This window comes from Eptesicus fuscus, chromosome 5 (genome assembly GCF_027574615.1).
Source record: "Eptesicus fuscus isolate TK198812 chromosome 5, DD_ASM_mEF_20220401, whole genome shotgun sequence".
Classification (NCBI taxonomy): domain Eukaryota; kingdom Metazoa; phylum Chordata; class Mammalia; order Chiroptera; family Vespertilionidae; genus Eptesicus; species Eptesicus fuscus.
The window spans coordinates 62748656-62765751 of record NC_072477.1 but is presented as its reverse complement, the minus strand read 5'-3'; the positions used below and the strand labels follow the sequence as shown (position 1 = coordinate 62765751).

General features: G+C 41.7%; 1 protein-coding gene across 6 annotated transcripts; it reads left to right on the top strand.

Moving 5' to 3' along the window:
* Nucleotides 1-6131: 6131 nt before the first annotated feature.
* On the top strand, nucleotides 6132-10335 carry LOC114232006 (E3 ubiquitin-protein ligase RNF4-like). Of its 6 annotated transcripts, none has more exons than XM_054715550.1 (4): nucleotides 6132-6343; nucleotides 7001-7135; nucleotides 8808-8889; nucleotides 9077-10335. In XM_054715550.1, exon 4 carries the CDS (start codon nucleotides 9304-9306, stop codon nucleotides 9871-9873), a length of 570 nt encoding a protein of 189 aa, XP_054571525.1. In that variant the 5' UTR covers nucleotides 6132-6343; nucleotides 7001-7135; nucleotides 8808-8889; nucleotides 9077-9303; the 3' UTR covers nucleotides 9874-10335. The 6 variants fall into 6 exon arrangements, with proteins under 6 accessions (XP_054571525.1, XP_054571527.1, XP_054571523.1 ...); XM_054715551.1 differs by lacking the exon at nucleotides 6132-6343 and adding an exon at nucleotides 6483-6524; XM_054715552.1 differs by lacking the exon at nucleotides 7001-7135 and having other exon boundaries at nucleotides 9089-10335.
* Nucleotides 10336-17096: the final 6761 nt, after the last annotated feature.

The window sequence follows — 17096 nt, the reverse complement described above, 5'->3', positions numbered from 1 at the left end:
TGTGTTCAGTTTCTATACATCTCTCCCTCTCTTACCCTTTTGTTTCAAACAGAGAAACAATCTTCAAGTGTCACTTGAAGAAGAGTGTAAACCCCTGTTCTATAGGGTTTGGTTCACGGAGGAAGGGGCCTCAGTGATGTGCATTTTACAGAAGAGGAACAGGATCCCAGAGAAATTAAATGACTTAGTCAGAGGGACACACCTGTCTGCTAAAGACTAGGCTTCCATCTTTTAGCCAGAGTTCTGTTCCCTGGGCCAAGAACTGAGGAGATGGGAACAAGAGTTTCTGGAGAATTTCATATTTTAGCAAGCAGTAGATAAACTTGGAATGAAAAATACTAGATTTTTCTATTTCAAGGCATAGTTTATACATGATGACCATCTTGGTGCATTTTTTTTATTTGACCAAAAATTTCAGTTAGCTACTGACAAGATGAATAAAACACAACACTACTCTCAAATTGCTCAGTTTAGTGGAGTGGCAGACATGCACTCAAACAATTAATGCATCCTGATAAAGAGTATAGGTAGCATAGGTAAGCCCAAAGAACTAGGTCATACATAGGAAAGTGTGTTCAGGGAACAACAAAAAACTTTAGGTAGGTGTTAGGGAAGCCATTTATTTGCTGGAGCTGAGACTTGATGGAAAGTGGTTCTCCCTGTTGGTGAGTGGGGCCTAGGGTGGTCAGGCAGGGGGGAAAATTATGAGATGTATAGAGGTATTACAGGTGTGGGTTATTTCAAACAGCGGAGCAAGGATACCTGAGGGAAGATCTGTAGGAACTTAGCTGAGAAAATTGAAGGGTGACTTAGACCAATAACTATTCACCCCTGATGCACAGTAGAATCATCTGTGGTACTTCTTAAAACATACCAGCTCTTGCCTGGCCAGTACAGCTCAGTGGTTGGGTGTCGACCTATGAACTTGTGGTCATGATTCAATTCCCAGTCAGGGAACACACCCGGGTTGAGGGCTCCATCCCCAGTAGGGGACATGTAGGAGGCAGCCTATCAATGATTCTCATCATTGATGTTTCTCTCTCCCTCCCCTTCCTCTCTGAAATTAATAAAAACATATTTTTAAAAAGCACACACATACCAGCTCTAAAAAATAGAGTCTATTAAAAAAACCCCAGCTTTCTAGGTTCCAATCCAGAGCAACTAAACCAGTCTCTAAGGCTGGAGCCCAGACAGACAACAGTATTATTATTATCTTAATTTAAGTCCTTATGTTTTTAGAGCAGTTTTAGGAAAATAGCAAAATTGAGAGGAAGGTGCAGAGATTTCCCATATATTCCCTGCCCCCCACCAATTGCAGCCTCCGCCATTATCAACATCCCTGGCCAGAGTGGTGCGTTTGTTACAGCTGATGACCCTACACTGACATCATTAGCACCAAAGGCATAGTTTACATTTTGGTTCACTCTTGGTGTGTTGTATGCCCTATGGGTTTGGACAAGTGTATAATGACATGCATCCATCATTATGGTATTATACAGAGTATTTCACAGTCCTAAACATCCTCTGTGCTCCCAGCATTCATTCCTCCTTCCCGCCCCCGCCCCCCAACTTGCAGCAACCATTGATCTTGTTACCCTCCTCAGTTTTGCCTTATCCAGAATGTCATATAGTTGGACTCATGCAGTATGTAGCCTTTTCAAATTGGCTTCTCTCAGTTAGTAGTGTGCATTTATGGTTCATTCATGTCTTTTCATGACTTGATAATGCATTACTTTTTTAGTGTTAAATAATAATGCCATTGTCTGGATGTACCTCAGTCCATTTATCCATTCAACTAATGAAGAACATAATGGTTCCAAAATTATGCAATTAGGAATAAGGATGATACAAATATGTGCAGGCTTTTGTGTGGACATAAGTTTTCACAATATTGTGGGTTTTAAAAAAATCTCTAGATGGTTCTAATGTGTAGCCAAGGTTGAGATCCGTTGAGTTAAATTATAAAGGACTTCCTGTTCCATGTCATTCAACAGAACTATTTTGTGAAAAGCTTGTTTGCTGGCTAATGGTCCCATGTAATACTCCTCTGGACTATGCCTTACTTGCCCATTTCAGAACCAGAAACTGATCAGAGAGGAGGAATATTGGGGCTTAACTATTCTCATTAAATACAATTGTGCAACACAAATTAAACAAAAATCTCATTGTTGATAATAAAGAGTTAGACCTTACATACTGACATAGAAGAATAACCATGCTATATTGCTGAAATAAAAAAGTAATTTCTAGAAAAATGTCATGAATTATATATTTGTATCATACACATCTGTAAAGTCATGACCTAAATTACTGTTAGTGGTTACTCAAGGAGAAGGGTAAACAAAGGAAGCTGACTAGTCTGTTAGGAAATTAATTTGCTAAAAGCCATTTGGCTGAGTATCAGCTGGCATTTTCCTGTGTGTGTGTATGGGGGAAGGGATTGGGGGAGGGTTGGGAGTGGAGGAGTGATGGTGAAATAGTACAGCCTCCTACCTTAAGCCAGTGTGGCCCATGTTCTGCCCTTCTATGTACTGGGAAATGTGGGAGCTGAGCCAACCATCACCTCCCATGGCCTGGCCAAATGGAAGGAGGCTGGAAACCATAAGACTCTCCCAGGCAGAAGGCAAGCTGTTTCTCAGCTTGAAGCAAATTGATTATTTGAAGAATTATTTGGCTAATCTATAATAATAAAAGCATAATACATCCTTCCGGATGACCTTCCAGATGACACTGAAGAGATATTTTTATCTCTGTAGCGCTCAGGCCTAACTGATGATGTTCAGGCTTCCCCTTTCTCCATGGGCCACTTCCTCTTTTTCTGTTTTCACTTAGAAAAACTGAGAGGACTCTTTTTTTAAAAAATATTTTTAATTGATTATTTACAGAGAGGAAGGGAGAGGTATAGAGAGCTAGAAACATAAATGAGAGAGAAACATCGATCAACTGCCTCCTGCACACCCCTCACCGGGGATGTGCCTGCAACCAATGTACATGCCCTTGACTGGAATCGAACCTGGGACCCCCCCAGTCCGCAGACCGCCGCTCTGTCCACTGAGCCAAACCGGTTTCGGCTTGAGAGGACTCTTGATGACACACAATGCCATAGTGCTATCTGAAGTGGTTTCCTATGTATCCGTAGCTAGGAAACAGATGGCAAGTGTGCAAACCCCTGGAGAGTCAGTGAGCGTCTCAGGTAGAGTTCTCACAGAAGTAGACCCTGAGCCAAGGATTCGGATGCAAGTGACTTACTGAGAAAGGGCTTGCAGGAGAAACCAATAAGGGGGTGGGGGATAAAGGGTACGGAATGGGAAGAAGCCAAGTGAGGGTGTGATTCCAGAAGTCCCACACTCAGCCTGTTCTCTGGGTGAGGTCTAGAACAAAGAATGAACCTCAGAGTTTGTTCTGCCTCGAAGCAAAGGAGCTGGGTTTTCCTGTCTTAGGCTGCAAGCTGCCCACCAGTGTGAAGTGGGTGAAATGTAAAACTCTCAGGTTATTTCCAGTTCACTTCAGTGCCTGAGGGTCATCTGAAGGGCTAGAGATAATGTGCAGGTGCTAGTTGTTGGCAGCAAAATATGAAAAAACTGGTGATGGGATCGGTCTGCTACTGTGAGTTTCCTGTTAACATCCTCTGATAGTAACATCTGCTGAGCCCACAACACATGCCATCCCAAACTTCTGTTAAAAGTTCCTAGTTTCTCGGTAAAAAAGAAGTTCTTACCATTTGCAACAGCATGGATGGACCTGGAGAGCATTATGCTAAGTGAAATAAGCCAGGCAGAGAAAGATAAATATCACATGATCTCACTCATTTATGGAATATAATGAACAACATAAACTGATGAACAAAAATAGATCCAGAGACAGAGGAACATTGATTGGACCATTGAACCTCAGGGGGAGGGTGGGGGAGGGTGGGGGTAGGAGGGAGAGATTAACTAAAGGACTTGTATGCATGCATATAGGCCTAATCAATGGACACCGACAACAGGGGGGTGAGGGCATGAGTGGGGGGGGGGGTAGGGGGGTAATGAGGGAATAAGGACACATATGTAACACCGTAATCAATAAAGAAAATTTTTTTAAAAAGTTCCTAGTTTCTGAGGGGCTAGCATTAAAGTGTGAATGTCGCGGAACTCAGACGTGAGTTTGAATTCTAATTCCACAAAAGGAATGAGAAAAGTCATACTCCTGGCTTGACTCTTCATCACCGTATCCATAAAATGGGATAATTATGCCTACATCATAATATTTATTCATTTAATCATTTGTTCAATAAATAAGGAATTCTATTCTATGCCAGGCACTCTACCAGGGATGTGCTGATAAGGGGAAGGTGGTAAGAAGGGCACTGTAAAATGTAAAGCTCTAGGTAACTGCTTTAACTTCCAGTGGTTCTTCATTTTCACAGCTCACTAGAATGTAAAAGAATCTAAAACCACAGCAAGGAGATAGATACAAGGGAAAACTTCTTGGTGCTTAACTGGTGGGAAAGAAAACCCCACAAATTGCTCTGATGGGATTCCTTTCCCTCAGGGGCTTTAAGTAAAAGATGGTCCTCACTCTGGACAATTCCTCCAAAGGTTCATCTGTAGGCAGAGCTCTTTTTTTGGCAGTCTCAGGATTTCTGAAAATGGTTTTTCTTTCTTTTCTTTTTTTTTTTTTTTTAAGGCTTTTATTGAAAAATCAGTTATACAGAGAGAAGTTTCACTTTTTTAAAAAACTGATTTTAGAGAGAGAGGAAAGGAGTGGGAGGGAGAGAGAAATGAAAGAGAAACATTGATCTGCTGCCTCCTGCATGCACCCCATTGGCGATAAAGCCCACAACTTGGACATATGCCCTGACTGGGAATTGAACCCTCGGACAACAGTATAGGAGACAACACTCAACCAACTGAGCCACACTGGCCAGGGTTGCCTTTGTTCTCTTAATTGGAACACTGTTTGGATTTCTGCCTGAATCAGGGCCTCCTGATTTTTTATTTATTTATTTTTTTAATCTCAAAGATATGCTTGTTGCCACTCACTATGAAAGTCCTTTTATTTTTAGGTTAGCAAGTCATAAACATCTTGAAACAACTGCTACTTGGACTTTCTGTCTCTGTCATTTGCATACTGGAACTAGCCAATCCCTGTGAACCTAGCCAGCAATCATTCATTTGCATTTTGTGGTTTTTGCTTTTATGGACCCTGCCTTTCTTTGTTCTCTCCAAAGTGCAGTTTGAGTTGCTGTATGAATCTATGTCTCTTGGATTGCAATCCTTTGCTCAAATAAGTGCTTTTTGTTTCTTATTATAGTCTAAATCTCTTCTTTGGTTAACAGAACCATGACATTGAAAACTGAAAGTTGCACTATATTGATGGCTCAGATTCAGATATGGTATTGCTGGTTGTGGTGTGATTCTCTGAATGGTGAATAGCTTTAAAACTTGAACAACAGCCCTAACCGGTTTGGCTCAGTGGATAGAGCATTGGCCTGCGGACTCAAGGGTCCCAGGTTCGATTCTGGTCAAGGGCATGTACCTTGGTTGCGGGCACATACCCAGTGGGGAGTATGTGCAGGAGGCAGCTGATCGATGTTCCTAACTCTCTATTACTCTCCCTTCCTCTCTGTAAAAAATCAATAAAATATATAAATATATATTAAAAAAAAAAAACTTGAACAACATACAAAACTTGATAGTTGCATTTCTGAAAAATTCAGTGTGTATGGGCCTGGCATAGTAGTCGATAAATATTCAAGGAATAAATTAAAATAATTGAAAAATCAAACATGTTTTTACATGTGATTGTAAAGCCCAGATTATAAGCAGGTTTTTCATATATTTGTGTGTGTGTGTGTGTGTGTGTGTGTGTGTGTGTGTGCAGGGTGGGTCTCCTGTCCTTCAGCCTCTAAATACCTGCAGTGACCCCATCATTGAAACAATCAAAATAAGTCATTTACCAAATTTCTCTTTAAGAAACATATTGCCTTAATTGACAACCACCCTTCTAGAGTTGCTGATCTAATGACTAGGGTAAAGAGGAGGCGGGAACAACCCCCCAACACAACAACCCCGCCCTTCCCTTTTCTCAGAAAGCAGGAGACTTTGGAGAAACCGGAAACTAAGGGCTGGAAAGTCCCGTTTTCTAACCTGTAACAGCACTTTTTGCCCAGAGACCAGCGACGAACACACCGGGCTCGAGTTTTGATTGGGCCGTTGAAAAACTAAGATAGCGAGTTACAGGGGGAACACCCCAGTGCCTTCGGCCGCCCGGTGGGTGGGGATGAGTGCCGCGACTCCGCGCTCGGTGACTTGAGCTCCGTTCTTCGCCGGGCACTGCTGCCAGCCTGGGCGCGGCCAAGGTGGGTACCTCCTCCCGCGTCTTCCTCTCCCTCTGCATCTCTCTCTTTACCTGTCGGTTCTTCCTGGCCCTATGACTCCGGTCATCCCCGCCCAGGTTCAGCCTATTCAGGCTCCTTCCGGGATCCGACTAGGAAGCCACGGAGAGGCCGGGATGTGTCACTCGGCTGGATAGCTACCTGGGTAGGGGGAGAGGAACAGCACAAAATATATAGGTTTTTGATGAGCCGCTGGGTCCGTGAGTGGGGTTGGGGGTGGTGGGCATGCTTTCCGGGGCTGCCCAGCCTGCTCCCAGAGGGTTCGCTTTCCCTGGGCGCAGGAGAAGGGAGAGAGGCAGGTGCGTCCCGAAAGGCAAATACATAGGTGGTTGAGAGTGTCAGCATAAGAAACATTCAAACCTCTGAAGAATTTTTGTGAGTTTATTTGAGCCAAACTGCCAACAATTGCTGAGAAGCAACATCTCTACAAAATTGAGAAAATGGTCCAGAGAATGGCAGTTTTGCATCTTGTTTTATACATTACAATCAAAAGAGGAGGCATAAGTGGGTTACATGAAATCCATTGGTGATAGATTAGGGAGGTAGGAGAAAGCAAGGTGGGGGGCGGGGGGACCTCTGGGGTTGGATTAAAAGTAAAATGATAGACACATCTTTACATAGGTGGGTAAGGACAGTTAACTGTCTGCAATGAACGTGATCACAATAACAATGAGAGGATTTGTGGTCTCCCGCCCTGGTGCACTGGCTGTGCCCTGAGGGGTCTGGAAACCCGGACCTTACCCTGCCATTCCAAAGGTATGTTATGGAAGATGCAAAAAGACAATAGACAGGTTTAATGAAGGTAAAGACTGACTTTTGTCAGGGAAGATTCTAGCCTAGAACACGACTATCTGCCACAAACTGCTTTTAGTTAAAAAGTGTTAATTTCAGACCATCCTATGTGGTCACTTTAGGCCGTTGAGTTTGTGAGGCTGCCATGCAGGCCTTTCCTGGGCTTGTCAGGTTTAGGATGTGGCCCCTTTTCATCCACAAGGGTAGTGATCCTGTGAGAGGCAGGTGTCTGTGGGGTCCAAGAAAAGTATTGCCTAGGTAAGTATGTCGGTGCATCTGATGGAGCGCTGAGCACTGCACCCTCTTCTGGGCTCACCCCATTTTCCTCTCGAGCTCCATACTTCCTCAACCAGGCTCTAAGACTTGTGTCTCAATCCAGATTGTGTCAGCTGTTTTGTATAACATTTCTATGACAGCTTATGTGTTTATTTTGGCAAAAGCCTTATTGAGATATAATTCACAAACTATACAATTTACCTATATAAGTATATAATCCAGTGGGTTTTAATATATTCACAATGTTGTGTAACCATCACTTCAATTTTATTGATTTGTTTTTGTTTTTCAGAAAAAGAGGAAGGGGGAGAGAGAGAGAAACATCCACGTGAGAGAAAAACATCGATTGGTTGCCTCCCATATACGCCCGCAACCTTTTGGTGTATGGGAGGACACTCCAACCAACTGAGCCACCTAGCTAGGGCCCATCACCTCAATTTTAGAACATTTACATCACCCCCAAAAGAAACCCTGCATCCATTAGCAGTCACTCCCATTTCTCCCCATGGATTTGCCTATTATTGACATTTCATATAAATGGAAGCATACAGTAAGTAGTCTTTGTGATTGACTTGTCACTTAATATGAAGTTTTCAAAGGTCATCCATACTATAGCAAGTATCAGCACTTTATTCCTTTTTGTGTTAAATAATTCTCCATTTCTGGATATGCCACATTTTGCTTATTCACTCATCAGTTAATGGGCATTTGAGTTGTTTCCACTTTCCATTATTATGAATAATGCTGTTGTCAATATTCATATACAAGTTTTCCATGTGAACCTACACTTTCAATTCTCTTGGGTATAAACCTCGGAGTGGAATTGCTGGGTCATCTGGTAACTCTATGTTTAACATTTGAGGAACTTCCAAACTGTTTTTCAAAGCTGTCACACCATTTTACATTCCCATCAGCAGTGTATGGGAGTTCCAATTTTTCTGTATCCTTGCCAACACTTATTATCTTTTATATTATTGCCATCCTACTCACTGTGAAATGGTATCTCATTATGGCTTTTATTTGCATTTCCTTAATGACTAATGATACATTATTTTAAAATTACAAAATAATTTATAGAGCTTTCATAAAGTTTTGAGAACTTTAACCTTCTAGGTCACATACCCAAAAGCCACAGAGAGTAGACTCAAACCAAACTCTCTGTGATGAGTGCTTGAACTCCATCCCCTCTTTCCTAGAACAGAATCTGGGCTAAAACTCTTCAAAACTCCACTTGTGCCTCTGTTAGAAAGAGAATTCTGGGCAAGATGAAGCTTTTGTACATGAACTCAATAGTTCATTTCTTAGTTGCTATTAGAAGCTCAAATATGCACAGAACTTTTTGGTCTCTCCATTTTTACAGTGTATCCTGGAATTCCTCCTAATGGATCTTGAGTGAAGTCGTGACCCTTTCTTGGTGTTTATGATTGTGTGCTTCTCTTCCTGTAAGTGCCCTTCTCCCCCTACCATCAGCACATGGAATAAGGAGGGACACAAAGCTTAAGCTTTGTTTAAATGCATAACTATCAAAAACGTTTGATATGCATGTTCGTTATATATCTATACATTTTATACCACTAACAATCTTATTTTAAATATTAATAAAGCTTACTTTTTTTTCTCATTTTTCAGTTAAAAATTCAGTTTTATAAGGGGCTCCCAGAAGATTCATACCCCCTCGCCCCCGTGGGAGCACAGCAGTTGTGGCGGTGGAGCCAGGACTGGAACCAGAATCAGATAGACTCGAAAATCTGGACTTTAAATTCTTATGTAAGTCAGAGAGTGACTGACCATCATCTGTGAGACACTGAGGACTTTTAACATTCACTGTAAACAGAGGTCTGGGTCCAAAAAGCACAATGAATGCAAGTACATGCGATGGTAGTGTGGTGAATTCTAGACAAGCTCGAGAATTTTGTACAGCTGGGGGAGGAGGCCCAACTCCTGAGATGGTCTTGGAATCGGAACTGATAGAACTCGGAGAAATTGAGGAAGTGGTTGACCTCACCTCTGACTCTCTAGAACCTGCAGTGATTGACCTAACTGACCATGACGCTGTTGTGATTACTGAGGAAAGGAGGAGGCCAAGGAGAAACAAAAGGCCATTGCAAGGACAAACTGGCATCTGTGTGGTGAGCAGTGAAAAGAAGGGGGTGATGAGAGACAGAGATATATATGTGACCAACAGTGCTTACCATAATGGCCTGGAAAAAGAAACTTTTAGGTGCACACTACCTGGTTATATCCAGTGCCGGATTTGTATGGATGGGTACTTGGAGATTGAACTGAGTAGACGACACATCTATTCTACAGACTGTGGCCACATCTTCTGTAGTCGGTGCCTCTGCACTTTCCTTAGAAATACTAAAAATTGCCCAGTTTGTTTGAAAAAAATTGACCGCCATCAGTACCACCGCATTTATATATAACGTGTGCTGTGTTGCTCAGGATAGACAACCCCCTGACTGGATTTTTCCATGTCCTTGTGCAGAAACTATGGAATTGTTGGTATCCAATGCTCTGAGCTCCAAAAGCCTGATTTTAAAAATTGTTCTCTGGGAGTGTATGAGAACTCTTTTATTGCTCACAAATGACGAGACTGCTTTTTTATTCCTTTGGCTTCATGCTGCAGGCCTGGACTTTTGTTGCTATAGTGAATCAGAAACTGGTGGTTGTCCTCAAAGCAATTTTTCCCTTTTTTTTCTCATAGTAATCAATTTTTAACTGGTCACATGTGGGCATTTTGGATCATGTAAATAAGAGCAACATCCTAGAGACGGTAGAGCAAGTAGATGGAAGGAAGCTGGGAGACTGACAACTCCGAAAACCAGAGCCACAAATATGAGTTTGGACTTTTATGAGACAAATAAATAAACTTCATTCTTGTTTAAGCAACTATTATACTGGGTCTTGTTTAGAGCAATCGAGCCCTTATTTTAATTAATGGACTAGGCAGGATGCTGTCTCTGGGTTTCTCTGGATTTCCTGATTCCACTGAATGGAAGGAAGTCAGTCCTTCCTGTCCAACCAACAGGGTGGAGTTGGGTATTACCATGGGTAGGCACCAGGTCCTGCTGGGACTAGTGGCTTTCAAAGCTGACCTGGGGAGTTGCCTAGGCACACTGAAATCTAGAGTTGTGGTTCTGTGCTCTCTGACCTGCCAAGCCAGAGAGGGGCTGCCTTCACCCTGGCTTTACAGGAATGCCTGCCTTCTACCACACTGATGAGCTGATCAACAAGTTGGCATGCTTCTCTGAACAAGCACATCACTGCCTCACCATCCCAACTGCTCCAGCAGCCTGCTAGGTCCAGCAGGCTAGGTCACAGGCCTTGGGAAGACCTCCTCCCCTCCCCACCCCAAACACACACACACACACTACCTCTTGTTCCTTTTGCAGAGAATCACTTAGCACAATTCAGCTTGCACTTAGAATTGGAGAGGGCGTGATTTCCATGGTGCGCTTTCCTTTTCCTTCAGAATGAAATGTGCAGTAAAGTTTGTTCCTTACTGACAATGGTAGTAGCAGTGTTGCTTTCTTCCACGGAGGCTGCCTTGCCAATGGAGCAGTGCCCATCCCTGCATCATGTCTGTCAACTCACTGCAATCTCTGGAATGTCCTATACTCCAGACCTCAGTTGCTTGACTTAGCACAGAATATGCAAGATAAATGTGGCATACTCTCTTCTGTGGGTTCTTTTGTATGCTCTGAAATGAAACGAGGAAGAAAAAGAACATGAAAATGAAAAATAATAGAAGAAAGTTCTAAGTATTATCTTCTTACATTTCAATAGATCATCTTATGCATCTCACTTTGGAGAGTATTAATTGCTCTGTGACATAGCACAGTGTATCACATACCATATTTTTCTGTGTATAAGACACTTCCATGTATAAGACGCCCCCTGCTTTTCCAACCCAAAATTAAGAAATCAATATTTTAAACATAAAACAGAACACATTTTTATTTAGTAATTACCACAGGTAATGTTTACATGCCAGTACTATGATATTATGCAGCATATCACTTTATTCAGCCTCTGTTGCATCACTGCTCTCTTCATCATCACTTTTAGTTCCAGACATATCAATTTCTTGAACTTCTATTGTATCACTGCTGTCTTCTGAGTCACTGTCTATATATGTGAGATCATCCTCATAAACTGGTGGCATTTTCTGAGCTAACTTTATTCGTGTTCTCTTGGCCAACCCTTCTCTCCTCATGAAATTGCCTTTCCTGTAAAATCAAGAATATTCATTTTGCTTGCAAACATTCTTGCCTGACATTGAATAAGCTTGGTTGACACACATAAGCCACTCTGGTGCTGCTCCATAATCCAAGTCTTAAGCCTCGGCTTCAAGTTTGCCCGTTTTGCTGGTTTTCCTTTTAAGGTCTTCTTCTTTTTTGGCATCTTAAGGAGTTGTTCTTCCTGTTTTTTCCACTGTCTGATCATACACTCAGTGGGAGGAGGTCCAAATTGTCCCTCCGCAGCTCTATTTCTATGCTCTTTTGTATAGATGATTACATTCAGTTTGAATTTTGCAGAGTAAGACAATCACCAGTATTTATCTTTTTATTTATTTTTTGACATCTTTATGAGCTCAGAATGCACTGGCCCCCATTGCATCTGTGCACTCTCCACCTCAGTGACAATAAGGCTCGTGATTGGAGGAAGCCTGTTTGACAAGGTATGGCAGCTATGCACCTGCGTGGCTCCCTCCTTGGCTGCCTTCCGTGTATAAGATGCCCCTCTATGATGCAGGGATGGGCACTGCTCCATTGGCAAGGCAGCCTCCGTGGAAGAAAGCAACACTGCTACTACCATTGTCAGTAAGGAACAAACTTTACTGCACATTTCATTCAACGGAAAAATATGGCAGTTGACCAATAATAAAAACACCTGAGGTGCCTATTAAACACAGATCCGGCTCCTGCATGTACTGTCCATGTGACCGGGATAAAGAGCACATTCTCTCCAGTTTGGAAGCAGCCCTCAAATCTCCCTATTGTATTCTACTCAGCCCACTACAAATTTACCTCACCTGCCAAGTTCATGTAGACATTTGAGACTTTGATTTAAGGGGGAAAATAGAGTTCTGACTCTAAAGAATTAAGATAAATTTTATAGATAGCAGAATGCACTAGAGTATAATTAGATGAATTTGAGCTAATATACACATTCATATGGCCAACACCCAAATAAAAATATAGAAAAATGCCATCATTCCAGAAGTTTCCTTATGCCCCCTTCTTGTTAATTCCCATCCCCATAGGCAACCACTGTGTTGCATAGTATCACAATAGTATGTTTGGGGATACTGACTTATTACTTCATGGTTTAGCCCAGCTTATCAGGGACGAAAATTTGATAGGGATTTGGAGTATAAGTACTAGGGTCAAGTGTTTGTTTTAGTGGGAGCATGATATATTCTCTTAAGAATTAAAGCAAGCCCTGGCTAGATAGCTCAATTGGTTGGAGTGTCATCCCAATACAACAAGTTTGCCAATTTGATTCCGGGTCTGGGCACATACAAGAATCAACCAATGAATGCATAAATAAATTGATGTTTCTCTCTCTCCCTCTCTCTCTCTCTCTCTACAATCAATTAAAAAGGAAAGAATTGAAGCAAGAAGGTATTGATAATGACACCTGCTATTTTTAAGCAATAGCTATGTTCCAGGCACAGTGCTAGGCACTTCACACATCATGGGCAAAGTATACACTTAGGCAAGAACAGGAACCCAACAAAATGTAGGAGCAGAGGTTGAAGAGAGCTGCCACATGGCACTTAATGTGAATAATTTGGCACCTAGTGGACATGGTTATGGGAAGAAGTGAGAACTAAAGCTACAAGGGAAGATTAAGGCCACATGATGAGTAGAGCACTGTGTGATGTGTTATGAAGTTTAGATTTTATTCTCCAGGTGCTAAGAAGCCATTAAAGGCTTGGGAACAGACCACCCAGAGAAAGATTCTTAAGGATTTGGCATGATCTCAGTGAAAGCAGAAGATACTGTTTCAAAGTTGAGGAAAATATATGGAAATGGAATTAAGAAGGAAAGACCCTGGTGTTGATTTTCCTCTAAAAATAGAAGTGTATTTTATGAAGTGTATAAGAAAAAGGAGGAAGTAACTTTAGTCTAAGGAATTTAACTGGTACTCTCCTGCCCTTGGATGCCTAACAGTTTCATTTTAGCACAGCCAGCGGAGCTGTACAAGCCTTTGAGCTATGTTAGCTCTTGAGAGATTGTCGCTGATCTGAGGTGGCAATGATAGGAGTCCAGAGGGACAGCCATGGCAGTTTGGATTTAGCTTTCAGGTAAATAGAAAAGTGGAAACTCCTTTGGCAAGAGTGGAAATAAGATTAGGTGAGGTAGACAAATTTATCCACTTGATGTCTGATCTAGCTTTAGGCCCAGTTAGTCCCACAGTGGAATAATTTGGCAATTTTCACTTGTCATTTCCTGATGCTCACTGAGAGGTTACAGCAGAGAATGAAAGCTAAATCAGGGCAGCATTTGATATGGGCCCTTTCCTACTTCCCTTAGCTTTAAGCAGGCAAACAGATCCTTCAGGGCGTGTTCCCTTCTCCCGTGGAGTGACACGGAGAAGGCATGTGGCCTCAGGTGTGGCTCTGCAGCAGCACTAATCCTCTAAAAGGAGGGCAGAAGAGCTGTCAGTGGGTGTGACAGGATAGGCAGATACCCACATCATTTGCCTTCCCTGCTGAGAAGAGAGCCTTTAAAATACTAACTTCTCACTTTGTTGCTGAACAAGCCCAAGCTACAGAAATAGCAGCTTCTCTGTTCTTCAATAAGAAGAGAAAAGGTGTTCTAGCCAGTGTGGCTCAGTGGTTGAGCAGCTTCTCTGTTCTTCAATAAGAAGAGAAAAGGTGTTCTAGCCAGTGTGGCTCAGTGGTTGAGCAGCGACCTATGAACCTGGAGGTCATGGTTTGATTCCCCGTCAGGGAACATGCCCAGGTTGCAGGCTCAATCCCCAGTGTGGGGCATGCAGAAGGCAGCCAATCAATGATTTTCTCTCATCATTGATGTTTCTATCTCTCTCTCTCTCTCTCTCTCTCTCTCTAAGTAAATAAAAATATATTAAATGAAGAGAGAAGGTGGCATGCCTTTCTTGGGGAACATCCACTCACATCTCCTTTTTGAGTAAATTTTCTTTCTCCAAAACTCTTAAGAATCTCCACGAGACTTGCAACCAGGGGGGAAATGGGCAGTGGCAGATCATCTTGGGCTTACCCCCTGAACCTGTCTTTAAGGCCCCCTTTTCTCTGACTTCCAAGTGAGCTAAAGAAGCCCCATCTTGGCTCATTTCTTTCCTATAAGATTTCTAGACAGCCAAAGTTGCATGCCTAGTCTCCTGTTGCTTCTTCTATTGTAGGCCCTTCCTTGTTTCACTGTCCCAGCTTTAATAAATGTACTCTTAAAAAAAAAAAAAGGTGCAATGCATTGCAGGGCATTGATCATTCATTAATTCTTTCACTTACCTGGTATTTGTTAAATTTTGATGGTATGGTAGGCCTGTGTAGTTAAAAACATGAATATGATCGTCTTTTTCTCTAAGAAGTTACCAGGTAGTGGGGAAGAGACATGAAAACAGTAGTTATAACACAAATGAAAGAAATAATGCAGTGCAATAAAAGCTATGATAGAAATACCTGCTAAGTGCTGCATAAAAGAAGTATAAAAGAGAAGTAATTTTTTTTGTAATTTCCTTGGAGTCAAGAAGATAGAAAATTGAACTTTTAATTTATATTCAGCTGTGTTAGAGTCAATAAAGATTAATAGCTACTTATATCTCTTGTTTTAAGTTAGAAAGTTAATTTGAGGGAGAAGTTTCGTAAACTGTTTGCTATACAAATGTTAGTACAATAATAATAGCTATTACCATTTATTGGATTCTCACTATGTGCCAAGTACTGTTAAGTACTTCACATATATAATTTCATTTGATCCTCACAATGATCATATGAAATAGGTATTATCATTTCTATTTTATATCTGATAAGATTGAGGCTTGGAAAAGAAAAGCAACTTTGGTTTATGACTTTGTCTCCCCCTCCACCGATTATGTGGTAAAACCTGATGTAGTTTCTTAGACATAACTGTTCACTATCTATCCCCAACTTTGTTTTTAAATAATGAAATTAAAATTTTAAATGTCCCCTTGTGAAATTTGGGACCTCTTGCTATGTAGGTTTTGGGATCACAAACTTTAGAGATAGATGGGAAGTCTTGGGAATTCAGATTTTACAGGTGGAAGAAATGATACCCAGAGGAGTTACATCTTAGCCAAGGTTAGCCAGTGCTCTGATAGGTGACAGGCTTTTGTCTTCTAGGACAGTATTCTCCCTCCTGGGCTAAACGCTCTAGAATGTGCAGACTTTAGGATTTAGTACAATCATATTTACTAAAAATTGCTAAACATTCTAGCCAACAACAAAATTACTCAAGATGAAACCAAATTAATTTTTTTAACTTAGGGACATAGTTTCTAGGTGATCATCAGCATTATCATAGTCACTTACTTGACTGAAATTTGATTCAATGAATGCCATGTACTGTCAAAGTGAGCAAGACACAGCACAACCCAGCAGTTCACAATTCAGTGAAGGGGAGACATGCCATAAAGGATTAAAATAATTATGTCCAGGTGTGAACAAAGATCTAGGGTGTAAAGCGGTGGTTCTCAACAGGGAGTAGATCTTTCCTCCAAACCCTCAGCAGATATTTGGCAATGTCCGGAGGCATTTTTGATTGTCACAAATTAGGGGGTTGCTACTGGTATCTAGTGAGCAGATGCTAAGCATCCCAACATTCACAGGATAGCCCCCCCACCCCAACAAACACTTAACCAGTCCAAACTATCAATAGGGCTGAAATTGAGAAACCCTGGTATAGAGCCAGCAAAATCTTTTCTACAAGGAATAGGGCGAGGGTAAGGTTTGGGTGCTGGTTACAGCAGAGTTTAATGAAGAGATCATGATTGGATTCGGGGAAGGGTAATCTCACAGAAGGGACCGCATGTGCAAGTCATAGAAGCATGGCCTATTTGGGCAACCCCGACCATGGGGGGGAAGAATTGTGGGCATTCAGACCGGACAGCTGGGCGGGACCTAGATATTCAAGAAAATATACTGAGTTAGAGGAATTACTGTAAGAAAAGCTATTTGGTTCTATGATGGTCACTCAGGAGCACAGTCTAGCCATGTATCTGTGAGCTAAAACTGATGAAGAAAGCTGTTTGAAATGAGGCTTTTCTCATCTTGCTTCCTTAGGGCCTGGGGTTTTCCAGGCACTTGTTAATTTCTCAGACAATGTGAACTCTGAGAGATGGAAGAGCTCTCTATTAAAGCTACTTAGCTGGGGTCTCAATGCTGTGATGGGATCATGAGGGACAAAGTGGTTATTTCTCATTACTAGGCTTATTTACAGATGATGATTATTTTTTATTTTGTAGAGCACCCTAGTTCAGAAATGGGGATAAGATTGGATTGCCAATAATTAAATAAATAAATATTAGACTGCCACCTGAAATCTAAATGAGTTGCTTTCCTCCTTCCCCCCACAAAAAAAAATGTGGGCAGGTAGGCCATTCGAGTCAGGGTTTCTCTTTTTCTTAAGCTAATGATGAT

Bases quoted from the DNA above. Each gene is read 5' to 3' on its own strand.
- LOC114232006 (XM_054715553.1), top strand. From the start codon at position 9,304: ATGAATGCAAGTACATGCGATGGTAGTGTGGTGAATTCTAGACAAGCT.